We start from the raw sequence: 26,494 nt of genomic DNA on the forward strand, positions 1-26,494 counted from the left end.
CTATCCACAGGAGGATAGGCTGGAGGCCCTACCGATCCTAAACCCTGTGTTCCACCTGTGAGGAGGACACTAAATGGAGAGCTGGTCGAGCATGCGCGCTGCCGCTTCATTCAAAATCTATGGGAATGACGGAAATATCAAAATACAGTACTCGGCTGTTTCCGTCAGTCCCTTAGACATTAAATGGAGCGGCGGGTGAGAATCTGGTTGTTCAGGACTCCTTTTTAAGAGATTGGGGAGGATCCCAGCGGTGGAACCCTACAGCCGTTGAGACAATTATCGCCTATCCCGCGGATAAGCGATAATTGTTGTTTCTGGTACAACCACTTTAAAGTGAATGTATCACCTCTTATTTTATTTTTTTCACATTAAAACCAGATAGTAAAAAAAAATGTTTAATTTTTTTTTTAAACTTTTTTGATTTCGTAGATTTTTTTTATTCTGTTTTTTGTGCATTTATTATGGGGACAGACTGGGCGGCTTTTAACAGCAATTTATATATATTCTTTACAGCAGCCACATGGACCATAGAAACCTGTGTACATGAGGGCATCCGTTGACTTCTATGGGAGAGTTTTCTAGGCATTCTCTGTGACTTGTGCAGAGGTCATTGTGCGGGAAAGGACCGGAGCTGTGTCAATCACCTATTGCAATGGTGGATCCTCTGTTGTTATATAACTCATACATATATATTTTTTATTTATAGGTGTGTTTTGCCTGTCATTGTAATCCTGCCTGTGATGAGATGACTGCTGACAAAGTCATCTCTACAGAACAGGAAGTGTTAGTCGATTTATGAGGCTGTTATTTTTTAATGTCGTTCATTAACCTAGGAGATATTTTTTTTAAAAACTCAAAAAATTATTTAAAAATGCTTAACATAAAAATATGATTTAAAGAGGCTCTGTCACCACATTATAAGTGCCCTATCTCTAACATAATGAAATTGGCGCTGTAATGTAGTGTTTTTTATTTAGAAAAACTATCTATTTTCACCAAGTTATGAGCTATTTTAGCTTTATGCTACTGCATTTCTTAATGCCCATCTGGGCGTGTTTTTACTTTTGACCAAGTGGGCGTTGTACAGAGGAGTGTATGACCCTGACCAATAAGTGACCAATCAGCATCATACACTTCTCTCCATTCATGTACTCAGCACAGCATGTGCTGTCACACCCACATTAACTTTACTGAAGTGTCTTGACAGTGAATAGACATCACCTCCAGCCAGGACGGGTTGTCTATTCACAATCCCGACACTTCGGAAACATTTGTGTGGGACTTACAGCACAGCACATAGAGATCACGTTGTGCTGTAATTTACAGCGTGATCTCGCGAGATTATCCTTGCTGTGCTGTAAGTCCCACACAAACGTTACCGAAGTGTCAGGATTGTGAATAGACGTCCCGGCTGGAGGTGATGTCTATTCACTTTCAAGACACTTCAGTAAAGCTAATGTGTGAGTATGTGACAGCACAGCGAGATCACTATGTGCAGACTAAATGAATGGGGAGAAGTGTATGACGCTGATTGGTCACTGATTGGTCAGTATTATACACTTCTCTCCACAACGCCTACTTGATCAAAAAGTAAAACACGCCCAGTTGGGCATTAAGAAAGTAATTAGCATAAAGCTAAAATTGCTCATAACGTGGTGAAAATAGATAGTTTTTCTAAACGAAAAACACTGCTGTCACCTACATTACAGCGCCGATCACATTATATACAAGACAGGCCACTTATATTGTGTGGACAGAGCCTCTTTAAACAGTAGGTCATTTTCTGAAGACGCATTTCCTTGAACATAGTTTGTAATATTGGCTCAGTTTTGTCAAACCTACCAACATCATGCTTTTATTTTAGAGATATTTTCATCCTGACATAAGGTCCAGCTTGCAGTGAGAAGTCTTCAGGAGAGCAGATGGTATTTATGTCTGAAGAAAAGCTGCTGCAGAACTGGAGTGTTGTGACCATTGCAGAGATTCAGCATATGTTTATCAGCGCTTCAGGCCAGGTCTTGGGGATATCTCTCACACAACGGAAGCACATCATCGCAAAGGCATTTTTATGACTGGGATTCCCTGAAAACCAGAAGTATTAGGAGAAATCTCTCTGAAGTGAAAATGTGGGGCACAAGTAAGGTTTTCATAAGTGTCTTTACCAAGTATTTTAGAATGTAAGATTTTACTGCAAAAAATACTATATTCTCAAAAACAGAATGTACAAATCCCAAGAGTAATTTAGTCATTGAGCTGGTAAAACTGACTGCTGGAGCCCGGCTTATGGTAGTCCTTCTCTTGTGGTGATGATTTTTCGGTGGCTTCTTAAAGGATCCCTCTGGCTTCTAAGTTTCACTGAGCAGCTTTTGAAAATTGTGTGAGTTCACCCTCATACTACACAGGTAACCTTTTAAAGGGGTTGTCAGGTTTCTGCAAACTAAATTTTTTGTATTTTAATTTTCCAATATAATTGTTGTATTCATTCCTCATGGTTTTCAAGGACTCTGCTTCAGTAGGAACATTCATTGTTTACTTCTAGTGGATAAAACTCTGTCCATGGTCATGTGATGGACACAGGTGCTGGGATCGTTACAGTATGTGTATCAGAGCTGTGTATTTTAACGATCCCGGCACCTGTGTCCATCACATGACCATGGACAGAATTTTGTACACTGGAAGTAAACAATGAAAGTTCCTACTGAATGACAACAAGCAAAGATCTTAAAAACCCTAGGGAATTAATACAGAAAGTATATTGGAAAATTGGATAACTTTTAATTATACAAAAAACCGGACAACACCTTTTACCTCTTAAAAACATCTACTATGAAGTTAGTGATGAGCAAATAACGTTAAAGAAAGGCAACATAACTTATTATATAATATACTATTTATACTGTATTAAAGGGGAATATGCCAATGTATATTGGTAGTCCCACATTGTGATCGCCTCAAGGTTGTTTATTATTCCATCGTTACGTTTATCCGCGTTCCTCATGTCTATGGTTGGCTTTAAAAAGGTAAAAATGTTACACGGCACGAGTTAATTTGCACACTGTTTGCATTAATAGGTGAATGCTGTTCTTAAAGGGTTTTTCCAGCCAGTAAAAATTAATGGCCTATCCTCACGATAGGCTATCAATAGCTGATGGGTCGCAGGTCCGAGCGCTGCACCCCCTTCAAAACAGCTGATCGGCGGGGGTGCCGGGAGTCGGACCCCGACCCATCAGCTATTGATGGCCTCAATTTTTACTGCCTGGAAAACCCCTTTAATCTCTACCGTGTATGGTTGGCTTTAGTGTAGTTGAACCCCTCCATTATGTGGGTGCAGGACGTCTGTCCCAAGTGGCATTATTGCAGAACAGCCCACGGCCTGAGCACTGACATTGAGCTCTGTGTCTCTCTGCTGGGTAGTATTTGGGAAAGGGGCAATCTTCTCCTTTTTTTTTTCTTCTCTATGAACTTCTTGGTTTTTGGTAGAAATTCTCTGAGGAATCTGCTTTCTATTTGTGGAGCGTTCTATTAGTTTTTCTAATAATGGTCTTAGGGGAGAACCTTTTTTGTAGCGCTGATTTATGTCATCGTTTTTGAGATTCCAGTGTTCCAGATAATTTGAGGCAGATGTGCAATGTGTTCATGCGATCATGAGGTATACTTGGCTAAAAGCAAGAAAATACCTGGAATTCGAAGGTTGTCTAAAGCTTTTTCGGAGTAATCTTGGTCTAGCACATTCTGCATTTCCATAGGTGACAACACTGTGTGAGACCGCCGTTATGGTGGCCATTTTGTTTTTCATCCAGCTATACGCTGACGCTGAACGGAATATCAATATGCTTTATTATTCACAAGTTACAATGTAGATTTATTCCCCTGCTCTCCCTGTGTAAAGTTTGCTGTTCTATTGTATACATAATTTATGAGGATTCGGGTGACCGATACTATTGGTCTTGTAGTAAGTGAAACACTGGATTTTCCGCAATGGCTTTAATTGCGGAAAATTCTCAGCGTAGTACAGCAGCAGCAGTGTGGATGAGATTTGAACAAGAGAAATCGTTCAACAATTGACCTGTGGTGCAGTATTTTCATCCGCTGCATGTAATTTTATGCTCCGGAATCGCTGCTCTTCCGTTGCCAGTTTTCCCCGTTGTTGAGGGTTTAATCTCCCCATTGAATTGAAGAGCAATGTGTTGCGACTTTCTCGGCGGAATTGCTGTGATTCTGCTGCAAAAAAAACGCAAATGATTAAAAAAAAAAACTTTATTTAAAATGAATAAAGTTTATACTTAACCCCGGCCGTAGTCCTAGCGACACAATTTTCAATTTTGTGTCCCTTTTTGTATGTGCTTTTTGTTTTGTTTTTTTTCTCTCTCTGGTGATTCTTTTGTTTTTTGTTTTTTTGTTCTGTGCGATAAACGCCTGAAAAAATTTCATACCCAGAGCATGCTGCCTTGAGAAAAAAACGCTACTGACCACAACATTGCCTCAAAAAGGCCACAAAACAAAAAAGCTGTTGTATGTAGTGCATTGAATATTTTACTGTAGACTTTAATGTAACATCCGGCCGCACTAAAAACACCACGAAAAACGCAGCAAAACTCCATAGGAAACCAGCTTTAACGTTTGTGCTTGCTTGTAGTTTTTCCATGCAGGCGCTCGGATTCTAGACTATTTTGTTAACCCTTGCATTAAGCTCTGCTCCCCCACTGGGTACTGTTAATTACTTGGTCAATCCCTGCCTCCATGCAGCAATGTAATATACTGCTAAAATGTCTAGGTCATGAGTTTCCATTTATGCTTGTATTATTCCTAAGCTGAACATATTACAATAAATATTAATTATAATTTGTATTTTTAGATTTTTTTTTTTTCACTTTCATCAGATATTAAGTTGACATGGTCATAAAGCTGGCTGAACACGTGAAATATTTGTCAGAAATTTATACGAATCTGACTGGTTTTCACCATGGTTGGACACTAATTGATTGCAGTTCTTTTGTCCGATCGACTACTGGCATATTTGGGCTCAAAAATGATCTGCATTAACCAGTGTGTTTTACCTTCCCTTTTCATATAGGATGAACTTAAAGGGGTTGTCTGGTTTAGGCAAATTTAATGTTGTTTTTTTTGTATAATTAAAAAGTGATACAATTTTCCAATTTACTTTCTATATTAATTCCTTAGTTTTGAGGATCTCTGCTTGTTGTCGTTCTGTAGGAACGTTCATTGCTTCAAGTGGATAAAATGTTGTCCATGGTCATGTGATGGGCACACAGGTGCTGGAATCATTAGAAGATACACACACTGTAACGAGCCGTGCACCTGTGTCCATCACATGACCATGGACAGAGTTTTTTTTTTTCCACTGGAAGTAAACAAAGAATGTTCATACTGAAGGACAATAAGCAGAGATCTTGAAAACCATGAGGAATTAATAAAGATAGTGTATTGAAAAATTGTATAACTTTTAATTCTACAAAAAATATCAGTAATTTTGCTAAAAATGAATTACCCCTTCAAGAAATATATTTTTATTTAATCTCCTCCAACTTAAATACTTGCAGGTATTGGGATTCTGAGTAAAGTTAGTGGCTCTTAGCCAGGAGCATAACAAGTGATCATGTGGCTCCATAGCAAAATTTGTTATGGGGCCCCACTTCACTATGGCCACCATCAGCAACAAGTGAGTTTGGAACATGAAAAGCTTTTGATTATTTTGGTCTCCGTTCTGCGCCTTAGGTATTTTGGGTGTGACGACACAGATAATGTGCACAGTGATGTCACAGTGCTGAGGTAATTCACATGGTGATTGTGTGTATTTTCTTTACACGATGACATCACTGTGCATTATCCCACTACTATTCGTTATCTTTGTACCATGATGTCACAGCACAGGAATTATTTCCTCTCTTTGGTATCCCAGTGATCTGCAATCTATTTTGCATACTCTTTAACTATTACTAACTACACCTCATGTCAAGTTGGGCCCCCTTACTTGTGCTAAATAGCAACTTCAATGTCTGCTACCCTAATACACTCCTCTGTACAACGCCCACTTGGTCTAAAGTAAAAACACGCCCACTTGGGCATTAAGAAACTCATTAGCATAAAGCTAAAAATCGCTCAAAGTGGTTTAAAATAGATAGTTTTTCGAAATAAAAAGCATTACTGTCACCTACATTACAGCGCCCATCTCCTTAAATAGGAGATAGGGCACTTACAATGTGGTGACAGAGTCTTTAAGTTTCCATTATGGTGTCCGTCGTTGTGCCAGACAAAACCGCACTGCATGATTGTTTTTTTGGTCTGGCAAAAACAACGAAATCTGCGACGAAGACTCCTAACACAGGTGTGAACTGAGCCTTATATGGTAATTGTTTTTTTTTTAAATTAATTTTTGCTTTCAAAATTAAATCCTATAAGATGGCAACAAAGCACCAGTGGAGCAGCTCACCATGAAAATCAACAAGGGGGCTACCAGACGTGTGTCTAAAACAACGGTTTAGCGAACCCTACTGCGTATGGGGTTCTGAAGCAGACGGATGGTCACTGCTCCTATTCTAACAAAGGTGCATAGGAAAAAAAGGCTCCCATTTGCGCGGCAGTATCTGAATTGGACCACCGATAATTGGCAAAGGGTTGCCTTCTCCGATGAGTCACGTTTTCTGCTTTATCGGACAGATGGAAGTTGGCTTGTCAGGCAAGTAACTTCAGAGAACAAACACCCTGCAACCATTGCTGTAAGAACACAATCTGGTGGCGGCAGCGTTATGGTCTGGGGAATTTTTTTCATTCCATTCTTTGGGGCCACTCATCCATGTGTAAGGCACTCTGAACTGATTTGGGTATGAATCCATCGTTGCAGATCACGTCCACCCATACATGCTGTTTTCTCTTCCCTTGGACAGATGGAATCTCCCAGCAAAACAATGCGACATGTCACACGGCTAGAAGTGTCCGACAGTGATTGGAAGAGCTTAACCAAGACTTCCAAGTGCTTCCCTGGCCCCCTAATTTTCCAGACTTGAACCCAATTGAGCATCTGTGGGACCACCTCGATCGTCTTGTTTGCTCTATGGACCCCCCCCCCCCACGCACCCTCCAGCAAATGTGGGATGCACTGCAGTCAGCCTGGCTCCCGATACCTGAGACAACTACCAGCACATTATGGAGTCACTCCCAGCCCATCTAGCAGCTGTCTGTGCTGCACACGGCGGTTTCTCTGGATACTAGCTGGTGGTCATAATAATGTAACTTTACTGTATATAATGTACTTAACTGCCCCTAACAAATTCTTACAGATTTACATTGCAACCAGTGGATTTGAAACCACCTATACTGCATCTTCATATGAGAACATATAATAAATACATCCTAATACAAAGATGGAGACACTACTGTAGAGATTCGCAGCACTTTACACCACTCCAGTGGCCAGCAATAAGACCGTTCATAGAAAATAACAAAATATGCGCTATATGCAAAGCAGCGTCTCCCTCTTGGTTGATTGGCAGAGAGGAATCACTTGACTCACCCACAGATTTCTGGTAAAATACTTTACAGCAGATCAGGTGATCCATCTGTCAATCAGCCATGAGTTGGTGGGCTGCTCACTGGGGCCTACCCGTAAAGGGCTCTTAGGGCATTTATCTAATAGATGCAGTAATAAAAGGAGGTCTGAGCCCTTCTCTAATAAAATAAGAAGTAATGCCCCTGTGTTCTGGATATGGTTGTTATACATGAGTTCTACAGTCCTAGCTTTTTTGTCTTCTATTGTGCTAGTATGTTACAATTCAGAAAAGGCGCAAACGCACGCCCGCTCTGGGGCAGATGTACTAATGTCATCGAACAGTCGGTGTAAACTTAGACCTGGCCCCAAATTTCTCACAGTGGCACACAACTGTATGCTAAATGTGGCGCATCTTGCCTGACCCGTTAGACACTTTTCTCTTCCTTTATACCACCTTTTGATTTGGCTTATTTTGCGTCAGCGTTTTGTGCCAGATTTTTGTTGTGCATTGGGGTATTTAAGCCACATTTCTATTTAGACATTTGAAAAGTTTGTACGGAAGCACAAACATCTGTTTGCACTTCTGGACATAGATATGTCTAAAACAGAATGTGACCTCGTGCGCCAAAAATTTGACATGACAGAATTCTGGCACACCCTCAATATTAAATCTGCTCCATTATATTTAGTACAGTGTGTGGATTGGTTGCAGTCCTGGTCAATTTACATGAAGCTCTCCATCACCTCCGCTCTCGGGATCGGTGAGTGTCCCATTGGTGGAGCCACCACTGATCTGACGTTTATCTATGTTCTGGATCGGTGATATATTATCTTAATGAAAAAAAAACCTTTAAATACCAGGTAAAATGTGGGTTTATGTACTGAGGTTTCCATTTAATCTCCTGTATTTTCCGGGCTGGAAAGCTCTCTGATCAGCAAGTGCTGCAACATCTGAAATGGTGTCATGACTTTGGGGTTTAGATTATAGCGGGAGATACGGTCAATGCTTTTGTGAAGGGCTTTAGAAACCTGAAAGAAGAATGCTGTGGTTATTTTAAAACAAGGCTCAGTGATAAAGCGATTTCCACGAGTCAACACAAAAAGATGTTTACATCAGTGTTCTCTCCGATAGAAACCTGCTAGAGCGTGTTAATAATGGCGTCTTGTCCATGTCTGGAAGTAGCAGCAGAGGGTTTTGCAGTTCTCTCCCTTCTGTGTCTTTTCATCCGAGCTTCAGGAATGCCAGGCTCCAGTACAGACCCCTCCGAAAAAAAACGACCTCTTAAATTTGCTCTTGTTTAAAAATAAGCCAGGAAACGCCGGGTTGTGTATGTAGCTGTGTCATTGACGTCAGAGTGTGGTAGAGGCCGTGTAAATGTTGACAGACCCTTGTTTACACAACAGAGTAAGATGTGTATCTACAAAGATGTATTCTCCGGCCCTCGCCGGAGCTACCACTTCTAGATTTGGGGTTGGTGCATGTGCCCGGTACCACCTTCGCTCTCCTCCCTGACACTGCCACAGGGTTTGAAAAAATGTTTTCTTTTGTTGACACACGGATAAATCTGAGCTTCGTATCGGGACTGTGATTTAATGTATTCTAGGATTATCCACAAACCTCTAAATGGAAAAACTTCTTCGAGTTAAGCACTTCTCATTGTAATAATTTATTAGATTACCTAGTGGATTTTTATTCAGCCGCATTATCATCTAAGAATGGTCTGAACATTTTCAGGCTGTTGCTTAGTAACGGTAGGCGAGGCTGGTGGGTGACAACACAGAATCTGAAGTTTTAGCTTGCATTCACTAGGGCTCGTGGCCCCTGGCAAGCATTTTTGGTCCCAGCCTGCATATAGTTTGATTGCGGCTGTTGGTTGTTGTTTTTGTTATTTTTGAGTGGGCCAGAGGAAGCCCACTTTGCGATAAATCGTGCTGGATTGGGATACATTGGTGAGTTGTGACACTCAAACTCTAGAACTGGCAACAAATGTTTTTTTTTTGTTTTTTTTGCTATGATCCACAAATGACTTGCTTATGTATGTTGTACAAGGAGAAATGTTCCGATTTTTCTTTTTCTGATCGTTCTTTGTCTAAAGGCAGCTGAAGCCATTTTTTTTTCTTGGTGCCGTGTTTGCAAACCAATAATTATTTGTGCTTTGTGCTATAGATGTAGTTTTTTCTATATAAAATAGCTCAAGTTGCAGTTTCTTTATGGTATTTTAAATTCCATGTTCCAAAACTATGTGATTTATAGCTTATTAAAATGCTTATTTAATTAAATCGATGCTCTGAATCTCTTTATATATAATGTTTAATGTCAAAGTAATCCAGATATTTTTGTTTTTATTTTACTGAAGTCAGACCAAATGAAAAGAGAAGAATGTGCTTTTCTTGTAATAACATTGGGGTACACAGGAACCATGGGTATAGACTCTGCCACTAGGTGGCTGACACTAAGAAAAAAGTTAATTCCTCCTACACAGGTTATACAAACCCTCACCCCCCCCCTCCCCAACCACCACCACCCTCATACTGGCATGGAACTAAACAGTTTTTAACTAGATGTCAGCATGAGACAGACACAGATCTGAGTTCTCCTGGTCTGTTTCTACCTAGTTTGTTTTGTTTTATTTTTTCTTCCCCTTTTAGGCCTCATGCACACGCCCGTGCTCGTAATTACGACTCGTAATTACGAGCACGGGCGGCCACGGGCAGCCGGCCGCTTTTGCGAGCCGTGCTGCCATTATAAAGTATAGCAGCACGGCCCGTAAAATGAAAAAATAGAACATGTTCTATTTTTTTAACGGCACGGGCACCTTCCCGTGAGAAAACGGGAAGGTACCCGTGGCTAACAGAAGTCTATGGGCCCGTTATTGCGGGTCGTAATTACGACCCGCAATAATGGGTGTTTTTACGGTCGTGTGCATGAGGCCTTTGTTTGGGGGACGACGACAAAGAGGGTCGGGTCTCTCTGATTTCCCCTGCAGTGATACAAGTAAACAGGTCAAGGAAGTCACACTATCCTACCTTGCTTAGACGGCTGGGCTAGAAGAGGGACAGGTCAGTTCAGTTGACCGGTTACCTGAGGTGGTAATGTCCCCCCAAGTTTCACCTCTGCCTGCCCATCTACCAGAGCAGGACCCGAACAAATGTATTTTTTATAAAAAATTTATTAAATATTTTTTTAGATATCCCCTACCCTTTCCTTGAGGCCTCATGCACTAGAACGTATTTTTTTCCTTCCGTAAATACTGCCGTAAATACGGGTCCTTGGTCACACGTATTCGACCTGTATTGCACCAGTATTTACGGACCCGTGCCCGTAAATACGGGTCCGGTGTCGCCAGTATTCCACCCGTATTTACGGTCACGGTTTCGATGCAAAATTGCACTGCAGTAATCGGCAGCTCCTTCTCTCTATCAGTGCAGGATAGAGAGAAGGGACAGCCCTTTCCCTAGTAAAAGTAAAAGAAACTCCTACTTACCCGGCCGTTGTCTTGGTGACGCGTCCCTCTTTCGACATCCAGCCCGACCTCCCTGGATGACGCGGCAGTCCATGTGACCGCTGCAGCCAGTGATCTATATTGTGATCGGTAGTTTCTGTCCAGGGTGCTGAAAGAGTTACTGCCGATCGTTTAACTCTTTCAGCACCCTGGACAGTGACTATTTACGGACGTCGCCTAGCAACGCTCCCGTAATTACGGGTGCACATACGTAGTCACCCGGAATTACGGCAGCCCCATAGACTTCTACGGGCCTGCCCGTGCCGTAATTATGGCCTAAAATAGGACATGTTCTATATTTTTCAACGCCACGGGCACCTTCCCGTAAGCATAATTACGGGCGTTTTTACGTTCGTGTGCATGGGGCCTGATGACCTAGTATCAAAATGGGCTACTTCTCCTACTGAGGATCCACTTGTCTCCCGAGACTCTGAATCTACCACTCTTCCCCTACCAGACACGGCAGCCCTTAAATATCCCACAGATATGCTGCGTGAGGCTCTTCTCAAATCTGGTTAGAGGCGGAAGAACCGGACCTCTGGCAAGCTTTTGTGTTCACTTGGGATGGGGGGGGGTCCATCTTCCGGCACTCCTGACCAGCGCTGCGTTCCCTTCATGGTTTACCAGGCACAGCACTGTACATTTGGTAATGGACCTGGTATTGCAGCTCTGTCGCATTCACTTAAACGGACCCGACGGATTTATAAATTGATGGCCGATCGGAAGGATAGACCATCAATAGAACGTCTGAGAGCCGTCTTCAGGCTGACCAGGAGCGCAGATCAAAGCCGAAGGTACAAGGGAGCTCACCTTCATTTCAGCAATAGTGGGGGTCTCAGAACTAGGGGAATCTTATGGCATACTGTGTTATACAATCAATGTACTGTGTTATACATCAATGTATAAACCGTATGCAGTGAGATCTCACTATTAGGGTATGTTCACACGGCCTATTTACGGACGTAAATCGGGCGTTTTTGCCCCGAATTACGGCCGAAAATAGCGCCTCAATAGCGCTGACAAACATCTGCCCATTGAAAGCAATGGGCAGACGTTTGTTCACACGAGGCGTATATTTACGCGCCGCTGTCAAATGACGGCGCGTAAATAGACGCCCGCGTCAAAAAAGTGACCTGTCACTTCTTTGGCCGTAATTGGAGCCGTTATTCATTGACTCCTCCAATGAATAGCAGCGCTAATTATGGCCGTAATTGACGCGGCGTTCAAGCGCCTGCACATGCCGGTACGGCTGAAATTACGGGGATGTTTTCAGGCTGAAACATCCCCGTAATTTCAGCCGTAACGGACGGCCTCGTGTGAACATACCCTTAGGGTTAAATGATAAAATGCTACCACTACGTGTATTCTGGAGTTTTGGAGCTCTGTAACAGACTCCAGCCACCATAAAGATTTATTAAGAAATTAATTCGCTCAAAGTTGGAACCGATTTTAGATAAAAGTTAGTGTCCCTGCTTAAATACCATGCTAAAATGTTAAGTATGCAGTTAATAAACTGTTGTAGAAGTTGACATGTTAGCAACCATTGGCTGCCTCCACTTTACATATTCACTTTTTCTTAATATCCGAAGACAGCAATTTGAATCTACATTGAATGTTAAATGTTAAACCGCTTCCGTCCAATTTGGCGCACACGTTTTTTACCAGTTTTTTTTTTTGTCACATTTTGCATGTTTCTTTTGTATAGTGCATTCAGACAGCATTAACATTTTCTTCGGTGTATATACCCGGTGGACACTCTGCGATGTATGTGCTGACATGCCCACCGATGGCATAGCCAAATATATGCCGGAAAAGTGGGTATAACTTTCAATATAGGGGGATCCAGCAAAAAAAAAGCAAAAAAAAAAAAGCGTGTACTATAGGTCCTTTTTTTAAATTTTTTTAAACAACGGCAGTAAAGGACCGATGTATGCAACTGTATAGGCACATAGTTGCATATGTCAAGCACATAATTTTGGTAACATACGTATGCATCGAGCACAGTGTGAACAGAGACGGTCTTGAGTAAATGACCCCCATTGTACTAAGACCCAGGTGTTCCCTCTGATTTTGTTTTACACGCTCTAGTTTCCAAGTTTCTATTGTAGATCTCCGATCCTCTTTTAGGAAGGCTGTCTGTACTGTGTTTTTTAACTATTTTATACCACCTGTAGGTGAGTTGATTCCATCCTTCAGTCATTTAGAGGATTTTTCACAAGAATCTTTTGTGTTTTTACTTTACAGGGAGATGCCATATTATAGACATACATATGATGATGGTTCTTCTTGAAGAGCCGGAGTTCTCAATCTGTGGTGCTTACTCAGTCTTCATGAGGTGCTTTTAATGTGCAACGGCAGTGTATGATCATTGTCTCTTGGGTGCTATGGATAATATTTGAGTTGGGGAAACATGGCTTAGAAATATTGAGGAACGCTGCTATAGAGAGAGGATGACATATGTGCACCTGGTAGCGCCACTGTATGATGCGGACTGTACCCTTTTCTGTTTATTACAACACCAGGGGCTTTGAGATTTATAATAGCTGTATACTAGTGTTGTACAGCTGGTGCAAGCTCCAGTCTCGATATTCCCTGGTGCCCAGGAGGTATAAATAAGCCCTTTTCTATAGTACTTGTGTTTATACTATGTTATTTTAGTTTGTAAATAATTTAATATAATTGTGTTTACTAATTGTCTTGTGTTTGCTTTAGATTATCTTAAAAGAAAGTGTATCATGCCTAACTGGGTCCGTATGAAAATCTGCCTCCTTTTCAATGTGTTAAATCAGTGGATTGGCACCTAAGCCAGAAGGTTACACTACAGGTCTTTTAGTGTCTTGGTAGTTCCTTACTATAATTTGCTTTTACAAGGGAGAGCGCTAATACTAAATACTGCTTAGTCCCTGTTCACATCTCACAATGGCCCTCCGTTTGTCTTTGAAAAGCTCCCACCTTATACCGCTGACGTATAGCTGCGATGTATCCCACTATATAAGCATACAGTGGGATACATTATCCATAGGCTCCCATTGTAAAAAGAAAAGCAGATATAACGCGGTATACTTTTACTGTATGGAGTTGCATAGTCTACTATTCTATTCCACAGTTTTTTTTTGCTGCATACTGGCCTAATGGTGGCCAATAGGATCATCTTTTGGCCTCTGTCGGGCTAATAGAGCCCTATGGATATGCTTAGTGTGTACGCCACAAGCTTTTCCCAGCGTACGTGCGAAGCGTACATTACTAACGCGGTAGGACTGCAAAGCCTTGGCAGCCAGAACGATTATATGGGCTGAAGTGATTTTTGCCTATTTTTTCTTTATTTTTTTTTCTTTTAAGAACTTGCTCTTGAGAATGTTTAGCTCTGCCTCTTCATGTTTAAGACTTCCTATGCTCATTCCCTACATATGGACTCCTATTTATTTATTGCCATTTCAATAGCTCTGCAATTAGCAAGATATACACAAAGTATTGTGTAGGGAATTCGGGGCAGGAAGGCTGAAAGAGGAAGAGAACACATTATTTTATGGTACATCTAGGAGCTTTCACTAATATATGTATTTATATACTGATTGTATACGCTACACTATGAAGTGGCTCGCTTGTCTTCGGTACAGAGGCAAAAATATATTGAAATTTTAATGATCACACTTTATAGAAAGCCAAGACATTTATGTTGAAAGTTTGTGCATTACAAGGCATGTCGTGTTAGTCCAACTTTTTTTTTTTTTTTTTCCCTATGTTGATCCAGGGAGCTGAAAACCAAACTTCTTTGGTAGTTGCCAATTGTTGTCAAGTAAAGGGAAAATATTCTTTCCAACCTCAAATGTGGCAATGAGAACAAATTGCTGCCGTTAGATTAACACCTGGAAAAATTAGGCTTTTCAATTATAATTATACATTAGGGAGGCATTCAGACTCCCCACTGAGAAACATGTAAAACTTGCTAAGCCTCATCCAAGTCCGATCGACCGGTCCGGCCACCACAAGATCAGAGTGTTCCCTTGCGCATAGAGCTTACGTTCTACTAGCACTTCTGTCCTCTCTTGCAAGAATGTAATGAGCTCCAATATGCCCGATCTTTGTTTTCCCCAACACCTGCCTTCAAAAGGACAGTCTGGAGGCCCCCATATACATTAGATTATCGGCAGGATTAGCTGATATCTAATGTACACTTTCATAGAACGCTCGTTGCCAATAATTGCCCTGTGTAAACGTGATAATGTATGGGGACGCTCGCCCCCATCTATAATCTATGATAATTTTCAATTCTGGTACAACCCCTTTAATGGTTTAGTATATGACATGACATAACTGCACCACCAGATCGTGCATTCATGTATGCAGGACCAGGAGGTAATATAGGGGTACACTAGCCTATTTAATAGGGGGTACATTGGGCTGCACTATATACAGAGTGTCAGATCATACAGTAATTTCTCTTCCACACGCATCAGAATCTATAGTCTTATAATGCACTCGTATGTAGGGTACAATAGTTAATAGGGTACTATAGGCTATATATAGGGGGTTCCAGTGGGTAGTCCTGGCACTACAGCAGGGGTTTATATCTTTATTTAAGGGGTGTGGTCTGTATTTGTTTAGGGAGTCTGGGTGAGTGGTCTACCTTTTATTTTGGGTTGTGCCAAATGGGTCATATGTACTATTTGTGAGGTAAATGCCATAGGTTGGAGGTGTGTGTCCTATATAAATGTAGTCACCTGATCACTTTTAAGAAGGATCTGTATTTAGTTTCTTTATCGCCATAAACAAATGTTGCAAGCATTCAGGAAAACCCTATCCCATGTGTAAAATACAGGCCGTTCTAATGTTGAAAAACGTTGTTTCCGTCAAGTTCTCTAGTGTTGTTTATATGGAAGATGCAGCCCACTCTACCGGCTCTTATTAGGATCCCTCCTATACAAAACGTTCGACCTCAACAGCTTGGCCATTCTGTATTGTAAAGTTTTTATATGGAGTTTCTGCCTGTGATTTCACAGAAAAATCTGCCTATGGCAAATGGGATAAAGCGAATGGAGAATTGTTCAAATGACTTGAAATAATGTAATTGCAGGAAGTGATATTTCTCTTATTTTGTCCCGCTGCCACAGACGCACCTACAGAACTGCTAGAGGGTTTGGCATCAGATGGGTGTCACATTTCTCTGCTCTTGCATCACGTATTCTGTATTCAGGCACTTTCAATGTACTGTGTAATTCTGTGATGTGTTTATTACATGAGTGCAGGTAGTATAATGCCAGGTTTGCACAAGTTAACTCATCTACATAATGCGCCATTCCTTCGCTGCTCCTTCTTTGCAATCACACCTGTGAATTACCCGCTCTCTCTTCATGGTGTGTGAGGGTGCCGGTTTTGCAATTCTTGTCACATAATAGTGTTAAACCCATTACTACTTAACCCTCGGTATGAAATATCTTGCATAGGCTATAGTGTTCCTTATTGGGGCTCATGCACATTACATATTACAGCTGCGTACAATAGGGCTTCTATAGAGGTGCATGAGCCCTATACTGTGCTGCCGCATGCCTCCGATTTCATAGGTTTTCCATACAAACCTGACATAAAAACATTGTGCCCTATTCCATTGTATGCAGAATATACTGTGGTATTCTCCTCTAGGAGCATTGCTTATATGGGGAGATTATCTCCGTACATATAGCACCAGATAGAGGCTCACAGACCCCCCCCCCCCCCGTAGATGATGGCGCACAGACCCCCCCCCCTGTAGATGATGGCGCACAGGCCCCCTGTAGATGATGGCGCACAAACCCCCTGTAGATGATGGCGCACAAACCCCCTGTAGGTGATGGCGCACAGACCCCCCCGTAAATGATGGCGCACAGACCCCCCCGTAAATGATGGCGCACAGACCCCCCCGTAGATGATGGCGCACAGACCCCCCATAGATGATGGCGCACAGACCCCCCATAGATGATGGCGCACAGACCCCCCATAGATGATGGCGCACAGACCCCCCCGTAGATGATGGCGCACAGACCCCTCCGTAGATGATGGTGCACAGACCCCTCCGTAGATGATGGTGCACAGACCCCCCCGGTAGATGATGGCGCACAGACCCCCCGGTAGATGATGGCGCACAGACCCCCCCCCCGTAGATGATGGCGCACAGACCCCCCCCGTAGATGATGGCGCACAGACCCCCCCCCCCCCGTAGATGATGGCGCACAGACCCCCCCCATAGATGATGGCGCACAGACCCCCCCGTAGATGATGGCGCACAGACCCCCCCCCCCCGTAGATGATGGCGCACAGACCCCCCCCCCCCTGTAGATGATGGTGCACATACCCCCCCACTCGTAGATGATTACGGTGCACAGCCCCCCCCCCATAGATGGTGGTGCACAGACCCCCCCCCGTAGATGATGGTGCACAGACCCCCCCCCCCCGTAGATGATGGTGCACAGACCCCCCCCCCCCCGTAGATGATGGTGCACAGCCCTCCCCCCCCCCCCCCGTAGATGACACGCATACACCCTCCCCCACCCTTCCCGTAGGAATTTTCAGGGACTGGCTCTGTAAATTCTGGAAATCAATGGTGATGCTAACGAAAAGCTATGGTTTCTGTTTGCCTTTCCGTTGATGGGTTCCCCTAACGGAAAGGTCTGACAGAACCCATCAACTGAACCTAACTAACGCTGATGTGATCACACCCTTAGACACACGTCTGGTGGCCTCCTGGTTGATTTTCACGGTGAGCTGCTCCACTGTAGCATGTCGTTCGGCCCTCACGCTCCTTCCTAGCTGACGTTCACCTCACATCAATGGCAGGTGGTGCTTCACAGTTTCCACGTCGGTTATTCCCAATGGTCCGAAAGCCTGTAATAGTCCCTTTTTGCAACTCTGATAAATGTCTCCTTTTATCCATGGCAACAATGAGTGATATGTGTTCGGACAGCCTATCGCACACCTTATATACCCACCAAGCCTGCCCACGACACATCACTTTCTGCATGGGCAATCACCAAGCCTGCCCACGACACATCACTTTCTGCATGGGCTACGTGCTGCCCACCCGAAAGTAGGAGGTGGATATAATGTGACTCGACTGTGTGTATATTGCGCAGTTGTACTAATCCTGTTGTCAGATATGGAGACTATCTTTGTATATATCCACATATACATCTTTCCATGTTTTTAAACACTTAGAATGGAAGAATAAAACTGGATTGCTGAATCTTCCTGGTACATTTAATCCGATGGCTTGTGCTGCAATTCCGTTTCCAACTGAGGAAACTGAGCAAATTGTATGATAATGAGAACAAACTTTTATCATATTTATTTTGGACATTCAAGGGCTGGAAATGTTCTGGAAATAAATCATTTAGTACGTAACTTAGCAGTGTGGTAACTGTGTTTGCCTATTACAGTACTATATAATTTTTTTTTAGAGTGAGATGCAGCAAAGCCTTCATAGCCTGACACCCAGTGGTCCCGAAAACCTGCTCATCTGCCATCTGAAAATATCGAAAGCACAGGAGCCCCCAACCTATTGTTTTATAAAGTCAGGGACAAGTGGCCACCCTCACCCAGGGGTTTTCCCATAATCATTATTTATCACCTACCCACAGGATAGATGATAAATATCTGATGAGGCTGGCGCCCCAATGATCATGAATACAGGTTTACCTTTCTGTTCCTGGGAGCCCCATAGTCCTAAAGTGGTAGAGCACATTCTGGCCACCACTACATAAATTTCTTTGGGGCTGCCAAGCGCTCTCTTCAGCAGGCCTGAATGGATGAATGGAGCCCTGGCCGAGCATGCACACTAGCGCTCCATTCCTATGGGGCTCCCAGCAACCGCAAGGTAAGCCTGTTCTCGTGATTGGTGGGAATTACAATGGTCAGTCCCTCCCTGATGGGATATTTATCACAGTGCCGGCTATAGGTTTATGTGGGCCCTTGTGCGACACAGACTTGGTAGGCTCCTTTGCGGGGGAACTCACGGCGGCAGTAAAATGGCAGAAAACGTCACTTTGTGCCCCCATATAGACGTTAGGCCCTGTTTATGCCCCCATATAGAAGTTAGGCACCCAGTTTGTACCCCCATATATTTAGTGCCCTCTGTAGATGGTGCCTTACAGCTCCCTCCCAGGGAGTGCCAAAAACCTCCCCTCCCTGGTAGTGCGCCACACGGCCCCCCACCTCCCAGGTAGTGCCACACGGCCCCCACCTCCCAGGTAGTGCCACACGGCCCCCACCTCCCAGGTAGTGCCACACGGCTCCCCCCCTCCCCCCCCGTAGTTGGCGATTCAGCTTTAAGAGAAATCCCTGACGTCACTGTCCATATATGGCTAGTGATGTCAGGGGTAACCCCAGAGCCATAGTCCTGGGCAGAGCACTACTAGGACTCTGCCTGCGACTACTGCTCTGCTCCTGACATCACTGTCCATTTATGAAGTCCCGGGCGGAGCGCTAGTAAAGGCTCTTCTCCGGAAATCCAGCTCTGGGGAAGCCCCTGACATTACTGTCCATATACTGCTAGTGATGTCATGGTTAACCCCAGAGCCAAAGTCCCGGGCAGAGTGCTACTAGCTATATGAACAGTGATGTCAGGGGCTTCCCCAGAGACAGAGTCCCGGAGCAGAGCTGCTTGTAGCTCTCTGCCTGGGACTCCTTTTCTCCCTCTGACATCGCTGTCCGTATATGGACAGTGATGCTGTGATGACTGCAGCCGGCCCTGATTTATCACCTATTCTATGGTAGGTGCAAAATAATGATTATGCGATAACCCCTTTAAGGTGAACCGTATGTGTTCTGGCGTCTGCCTAGGCTGTAGCCCAAGCATTCCACAGAGTCCAAAGTTTAATGGCCAGGGGGAGTTGGCATTAAGAGGGGTGAGGAACCTAAGGGCCACATATACTGCCCCGAGACCTACAGAGGCACATCCTATAAAGGCACCATATCCTGGAAAATTCCTGGGACAAATTGCAAATATGTTAAGTGAATAAAACATGAACAACAAGTGTTGTGCTCAGCCAGCCCTAATGGCTGGCAGTATAAAAATTCCTCATATCAAAGCCTAGCCAGATGGGCTGGAAAAACAGAGAAAGATGAATTGCGCCCAACTTAACTGTTAGGTTTGCCATCCCCAAATGATTTTCAGCTGCCCACCCAGTTGCCACCATGGAGGCACTGCACACCTTGGTCATTGATGAGGTGGTCCCTTGTTGAACACAGGTAGCAATTAAAGAGGCTCTGTCACCAGATTTTGCAACCCCTATCTGCTATTGCAGCAGATCGGCGCTGCAATGTAGATTACAGTAACGTTTTTATTTTTAAAAAACGAGCATTTTTGCCAAGTTATGACCATTTTCGTATTTATGCAAATGAGGCTTGCAAAAGTACAACTGGGCGTGTTGAAAAGTAAAAGTACAACTGGGCGAGTATTATGTGCGTACATCGGGGCGTGTTTACTACTTTTACTAGCTGGGCGTTCTGACGAGAAGTATCATCCGCTTCTCTTCACAACGCCCAGCTTCTGGCAGTGCAGACACACAGTGTGTTCTCCAGAGATCACGCTGTGACGTCACTTCCCCAGGTCCTGCATCGTGTCAGACGAGCGAGGACACATCGGCACCAGAGGCTACAGATGATTCTGCAGCAGCATCAGTGTTTGCAGGTAAATCGATGTAGCTACTTACCTGCAAATGCTGATGCTGCTGCAGAATCATCTGTATCCTCTGGTGCCGACACGATGCAGGACCTGTGAGTGACGTCACAGATCTGCACTGCCAGAAGCTGGGCGTTCTGAAGAGAAGTGGATGATACTTCTCATCAGAAAGCCCAGCTAGTAAAAGAAGTAAAAACGCCCCGATGTACGCACATAATACACACCCACTTGGACTTGTACTTTTCAACACGCCCAGTTGTACTTTTGCAAGCCTCATTTGCATAAATACGAAAATGGTCATAACTTGGCCAAAAATGCTCATTTTTTAAAAATAAAAACGTTACTGTAATCTACATTGCAGCGCCTATCTGCTGCAATAGCAGATAGGGGTTGCAAAATCTGGTGACAGAGCCTCTTTAAGCTAGCCAGCGTCCAACCTGGACTAAACCACCTTGTGTATAAGGTACCTGTTCATTACCACTGGCTACATGTGAACAGATACTAAACTTGATCTTAGCCAAAAGGCATAAAAGCGTTTGGTGAGAAATGGCCAGCCTCACGTTGTCAAAAGTTGGACAAAGTTTCATATAACTCAGCAACAAGTATATCTGGATATATCGGAGCACAAGATACATTATTAGGATTATGTATTATTGTTAATACAGTAGTGTACAGTTTGTAATCTGCTGGAGCTGTACACTCCGTATCTGCTCTCATTTTTTTCTACACATTACTGGTTCCTTATTGTCTCCATTTTTCCTTGTTAATGTGATTTTATAGCCATGTACAACAATGCACATTGATGAGCCATAAATTATGGATGATATTATTCACATATGTAAGCATATGGAAGGCAAAGTGTACAGCAGTGGGCCGCACAGTCCCTCCTATCTTCATTTGCTTGATCTCGGCTGCAGCTGTTTGCCAGCTGTTAAACAGCAGAGAAAAACATAGCAGCAGGAGGTCGATTTTTGTTTCTCGCTAAAAAGTCCCAGAGAATTATTATACCCAGATCTGGAAACATATTAACTGTTTGTAGACAAACCACATTCTTTGCCATGAGGAGTGATGTTAGATTAGCTCTCTGGATGAGTAATAGACTGAGTCAAGTATTAAAATAGAACAAAAATAGAGAGAAAATATAAATAAAAAAAATTATATACACACCCACCACATCCCTTGTCCTTGCAGTGGGGTATTTTACATTCCCTGCTTTGCCCCATGGACCTGTCAGACAGCAACAGTAGTCTGGACTTTGCAGCCGCTAGTAGTGGCAGAATTCTGATCCGTCAGGGGTTATAAATTCCTCCCTATCGCCATGTGAATCTTGAAACGAAAACATTTTTTTAGATATTTAAGGTGAATAAAACGTTGTTAATTTTTTTTTTTTTAATACACTTTCTGTATCAATTGTTGTTCGGTATGAACCTTCATGCTTTACTTCCAGTGGATAAAAATCGGTCTAGGTCAGAGGGCTCAAACACGCAGCCTGTGGCCCCTGAAGCTGTAATCTGTGGCCTGCTGACAGCGGGGGAGCAGGACGAAGGAAGGGGGCCGCACACGCCACACACCCCAACCCCCTGGGCAGCGATACAACCCCCTCTCTATAGATGGCTTCAGTGGGGCTCCCTCTTGGAATGGAATCCCCCGCCAGAGTGCTCTGGCCGGGGATTCCGCTGATAGACGAGGCCTCTGATGTAACTGTCCATATTGGCTGGGGATTTCACTCCTAGAGGGAGCCCCTATGGAGCTGTCTACAAAGGAGGTGTATGTGGCACTTCTCTACATTGGGGGTGTGGCACTTATCTACAAAGGGGGTTGGCATTATCTGGTGGGGTGTCTGTATTTACAGAGGGGGGGGTGTCTGTATCTTCAGAGGTGGGGGGTGGCAGTGTCTACAGAGGGCACGGTGGCACTATCTAAAAAGGGCCTGCCAAATATTGACATTCTTGTGTCTGCCAAACGCTGCCAACTGAGCAGCCAGACTGCATTTAGCGATACTTAAACTGGAAAACCAGATTGTTAAAATAAGCACGTGGAGTAAACTCGCAAATTTCCGTTAAGTTTAAACCTGACGGTATTATTGTGTAATAGAATTGATACAGTACTTCAAATGATGAAATGATTTACAATAATTTTGTATTTTTTCAAATTTGAAAGGAATGCAGCCCGTCAACGTCCAGTTTTTTGCACGGATCGTTAGTGTAGTTATTGGAACACTCAATAGGTTCCTATTGTGTGACTTCAAGGAATATACACAGAATGTATATTAACTTTTCATTATACAAATATTAACCTTTATTTGTTTAAACAGAATATCCATTTAAAATTCTGAATATCCCCTTTAGGTCATGTTCACACATGGCAGTATGGTGTTGCACAAACTGTGCCACTACCGCACCTCAGGCAATGGCTTTTAGTTGCTATTTGTGGGCTTTGGTAAATCATATATTGGGGGTAATTTCTTGTTTTTTATAGAAGTCCACAGGGAACAACCACAACAAATGCAAAACTGAAAGAGCCACGGATAAAATGTGGTGATGGGACACTATAAAATTTAAATTCACTGCAATGACTGTCCACTATGGTTTTTTCTTTTTTCATAATTTGTATTTTTATTGTAAAATTTACAAACACACAAGAACAAGAACAGAGTGCGTGAATACTTTCGTAATCGATCATAACCTATCATATCAAAACATATCATATAGATATAAGCGAGCGCTTATGTACATCAATATCCTTGTTACTCCGGGGCGGTTGTCACCTGCATTTAGAAAAATATACAGTCTGGCCCATGGCATATGAGGTAGAGAATGCCCCTCTATATTTGCAAGGCACATAATTCCTGACTGGAAACACATTGTGAAAAGTGACCAACCCCTCCCTGAACAGGTAAGAAGAGGAAAGATTGAGACAAACCAAAAGAAGACAAAAAGAAAGGAAGGACAAGACGGACAAAAGAAGAGCAAGGGAAGGAAGATGAGGAATATTAATGAATGCTAGGAGCAGAGACATTACCACAAGAGGAATATTGAACCGCCGCTATTTCCGATGAAGCCCAAACAGGGCCTGGCTATTCAGACCACCATGTGAAAATCTCTAGCTCAACCAGTCTGCGAAATGAGGACCAGATTTGAAGGATGACCATGTGTTCCACAGGGAAAGAACCGCGTCATAGCAGCCTCTGTCTTCTGCAAGAAGAGACTCCATTCTACACAGTAGGTCCATTTCCGCAACCCATTCACCAATCGTAGGCACAGCAGAGGTCCTCCAGTGTCTAGGAATAACTGTCCGTGCTGCTGTCAGAAAATGCCTGAGTAGGCCCTTTTTTATGCCTGACAGAGGACCCGGAATCAAGGATAGCAGAGCCATCTGAGGAGTGGGTATGATAGGAGCACACTCCATCAATGCATAGATGTCAAACACCGCTTTCCAAAAAGTCTGCAACACTGGGCATGACCACCAAATGTGCACCATCGTGCCAGTCTCGTTGCCACACCGCCAACAGACATCTGACACTTCTGGGTACATTTTATGCAAAATCTGTGGGCAACGGTACCATCTGGTCAATATTTTAAAAATTTTCTCCTGAGCGTGGCAAGCCATTGGCATTTTATGGGTCAGGAGGAAAACCCTGTCCCAATCAAGCAAAGATATGGAGAAACCTAGGTCCTCTTCCCATGCGCTAACATATGCAGGGGGCTGATTGACAGAAGTCTCCAATAGGATGGCATACATCTTGGAGATCACACGAGTAGGTGGCTCTTGTAAAAGCAACAACAATTCAAAGGACGTGGTCGTGGAGATGCACATACCATCCGGCAATGCCGAGTGTAGAAAGGTAGACAATTGTGCATATTCCAACCATGAAAGAGTCCTCTCCGGGCAGGTCTCTCTCAACATATGTAACGGAGGGAGGCGACCCCCATCCGACATCACCTGACACAGCCTAGTATCCTCCGAAGCGGTCCAGCTCAAAAAGGTAGCTTTGTGAACAGCCGGTGGAAACTCGGAGTTATCAAACAGAGGGCTAAGAAGTCCCGGTCTATGGGAAAGCCCCTTCCGGACCATCGATCTGTCCCAGAGAGTGAGAAAGTGATGGGTAAGCATAGGAAAGGTCGAGAGGGCTGGTCGATGATCCGGCAGGATCCACGGCAGCGATCTCAGAGAGAGCGCCACCAAGGACCTCTCAATCCCCACCCATTGTTTATTGGTGCCATTATGAAACCAATCTATCACTCTAGAAAGAACAACAGCTTGGTGGTACAGCCCCAAATCTGGGAGTCCCGCTCCCCCTTTCAGTTTAGGGCGAGATAGTGAGCTCATACTGATGCGAGGCCTCAGAGTGCCCCAGACGAACTTACGAAACGCTGCCTCCAACGTCTTAAGATATGCCCTAAGAACCATAACAGAGATTGCCTGAAATAGATACAAGAACAGGGGGAGGATATCCATTTTGATGGCATTGATACGTCCAAACCATGACAATTGTGCTCTGTCATAGGATTGTAGATCTTTCAGCTTACGTTGCATTAAGGGCACTATGGTTTTTTCATAGTGAAAATGACTGATGAGAAGCAACAGGAAAATATCATGTGTAAGGCTTCGTTCACATCTGCACTAGGGCTCCATTTCAACGTTCCGTCGGAACAGAGCCCTGACAGACACGTTTCCATCACCATTGATTTCAATAGTGACGGATCTGGTGCCAATGGTTTCCGTTTGTCTCCGTTGTGCAAGGGTTCCGTTGTTTTGATGGAATCCGTAGCGTAGTCGACTACGGTATTGATTCCGTCAAAACGACGGAACCCTTGCACAACGGAGACAAACGGAAACCATTGGCACCAGATCCGTCACTATTGAAATCAATGGTGATGGAAACGTGTCTGTCAGGGCTCCGTTCCGACGGAACGTTGAAACGGAGCCCTAGCGCAGATGTGAACGAAGCCTAAGGGCGCACATGCCGTACTATGTGCATGAAATCCATATGGCAATGCTCGGAGGCTGTGCAGCTTGTTATTAAGGGGCTGCACTTAGTTGCAGCGCTAGCACCGGCCATACGATTTATGGCCGATACCCCGGGCGACTATTACATTCAATTGGTATGTCCTGCGTCCTCAGGAAGCAGGTACAATTGAATTCAATGGCGGAGCAGGGAGCTATGAGCTGAGCTTCCTGCTCTGCGATTCACTAGGCTACAGGCCATGTTTGCCCTGCATCCTATAAGACTCTGGGAGTGGATCCCTGCGCAGGCCAGCGTAATTACATTACTGGATCACGCCAGCCTGCGCAAAGGTCCCGTCTCGGCATCTCTCAGGCTGCAGGACTGAGGAGACAGACGCTGCAGCTCCATTCTTCGTGGGTATAAGGTTTTTTATCTACTGGGGGCACTATCTACAAGGTGGGGGTTTGTGTGGCACTATCTACAAGGTGGGGGTTTGTGTGGCACTATCTACAAGGTGGGGGTTTGTGTGGCACTATACAAGGTGTGGGGCACTATCTACAAGGTGGGGGGGTGGCACTATACAAGGTGCGTGCGTGCGCGCGCGTGCGTGTGCGTGTGTGTGTGTGTGTGGGGCACGATCTACAAATGTGTGTGTTCCACTGTCTACAAGGGTTGTGTGTGGTGTGTGTGTGTTTTCGCGCGCGCGCCACTGTCTACAAGGCTAGGGGTTGTGGCACGGTCTACAAGGGGGGGAGACAAGTGTGGCACGGTCTACGGGGGGAACTATAGGAGCCGTAGTCTTCTAGATTTGTGGTCTCTGAGAAATATATATTTTTCTTTTTCCGGGGTGGGGGGGAAAACATGTCTTGTGGTCCCTCGTCAGC

The 26,494-nt window shown here is 43.9% G+C and overlaps 1 protein-coding gene across 5 annotated transcripts in view; it reads left to right on the top strand.

Annotated features, from left to right (window-relative positions):
- Window positions 1-26,494, top strand: part of HDAC4 (histone deacetylase 4) — a 166,289-nt gene that overhangs the window by 51,432 nt on the left and 88,363 nt on the right. Inside the window, exon 3 of one of the 5 annotated variants that reach the window (XM_075829582.1) lies at window positions 1,865-2,137. The exons of the other annotated variants lie outside the window; for them this stretch is intronic. Coding sequence (XP_075685697.1) covers window positions 2,125-2,137 — 13 coding nt within the window. The 5' untranslated portion in view covers window positions 1,865-2,124. The remainder of the gene's footprint in view (window positions 1-1,864; window positions 2,138-26,494) is intronic. 5 annotated transcript variants of the gene reach the window in all.

The sequence above is a fragment of the Rhinoderma darwinii genome, chromosome 6 (assembly GCF_050947455.1).
Source record: "Rhinoderma darwinii isolate aRhiDar2 chromosome 6, aRhiDar2.hap1, whole genome shotgun sequence".
Lineage (NCBI taxonomy): Eukaryota > Metazoa > Chordata > Amphibia > Anura > Rhinodermatidae > Rhinoderma > Rhinoderma darwinii.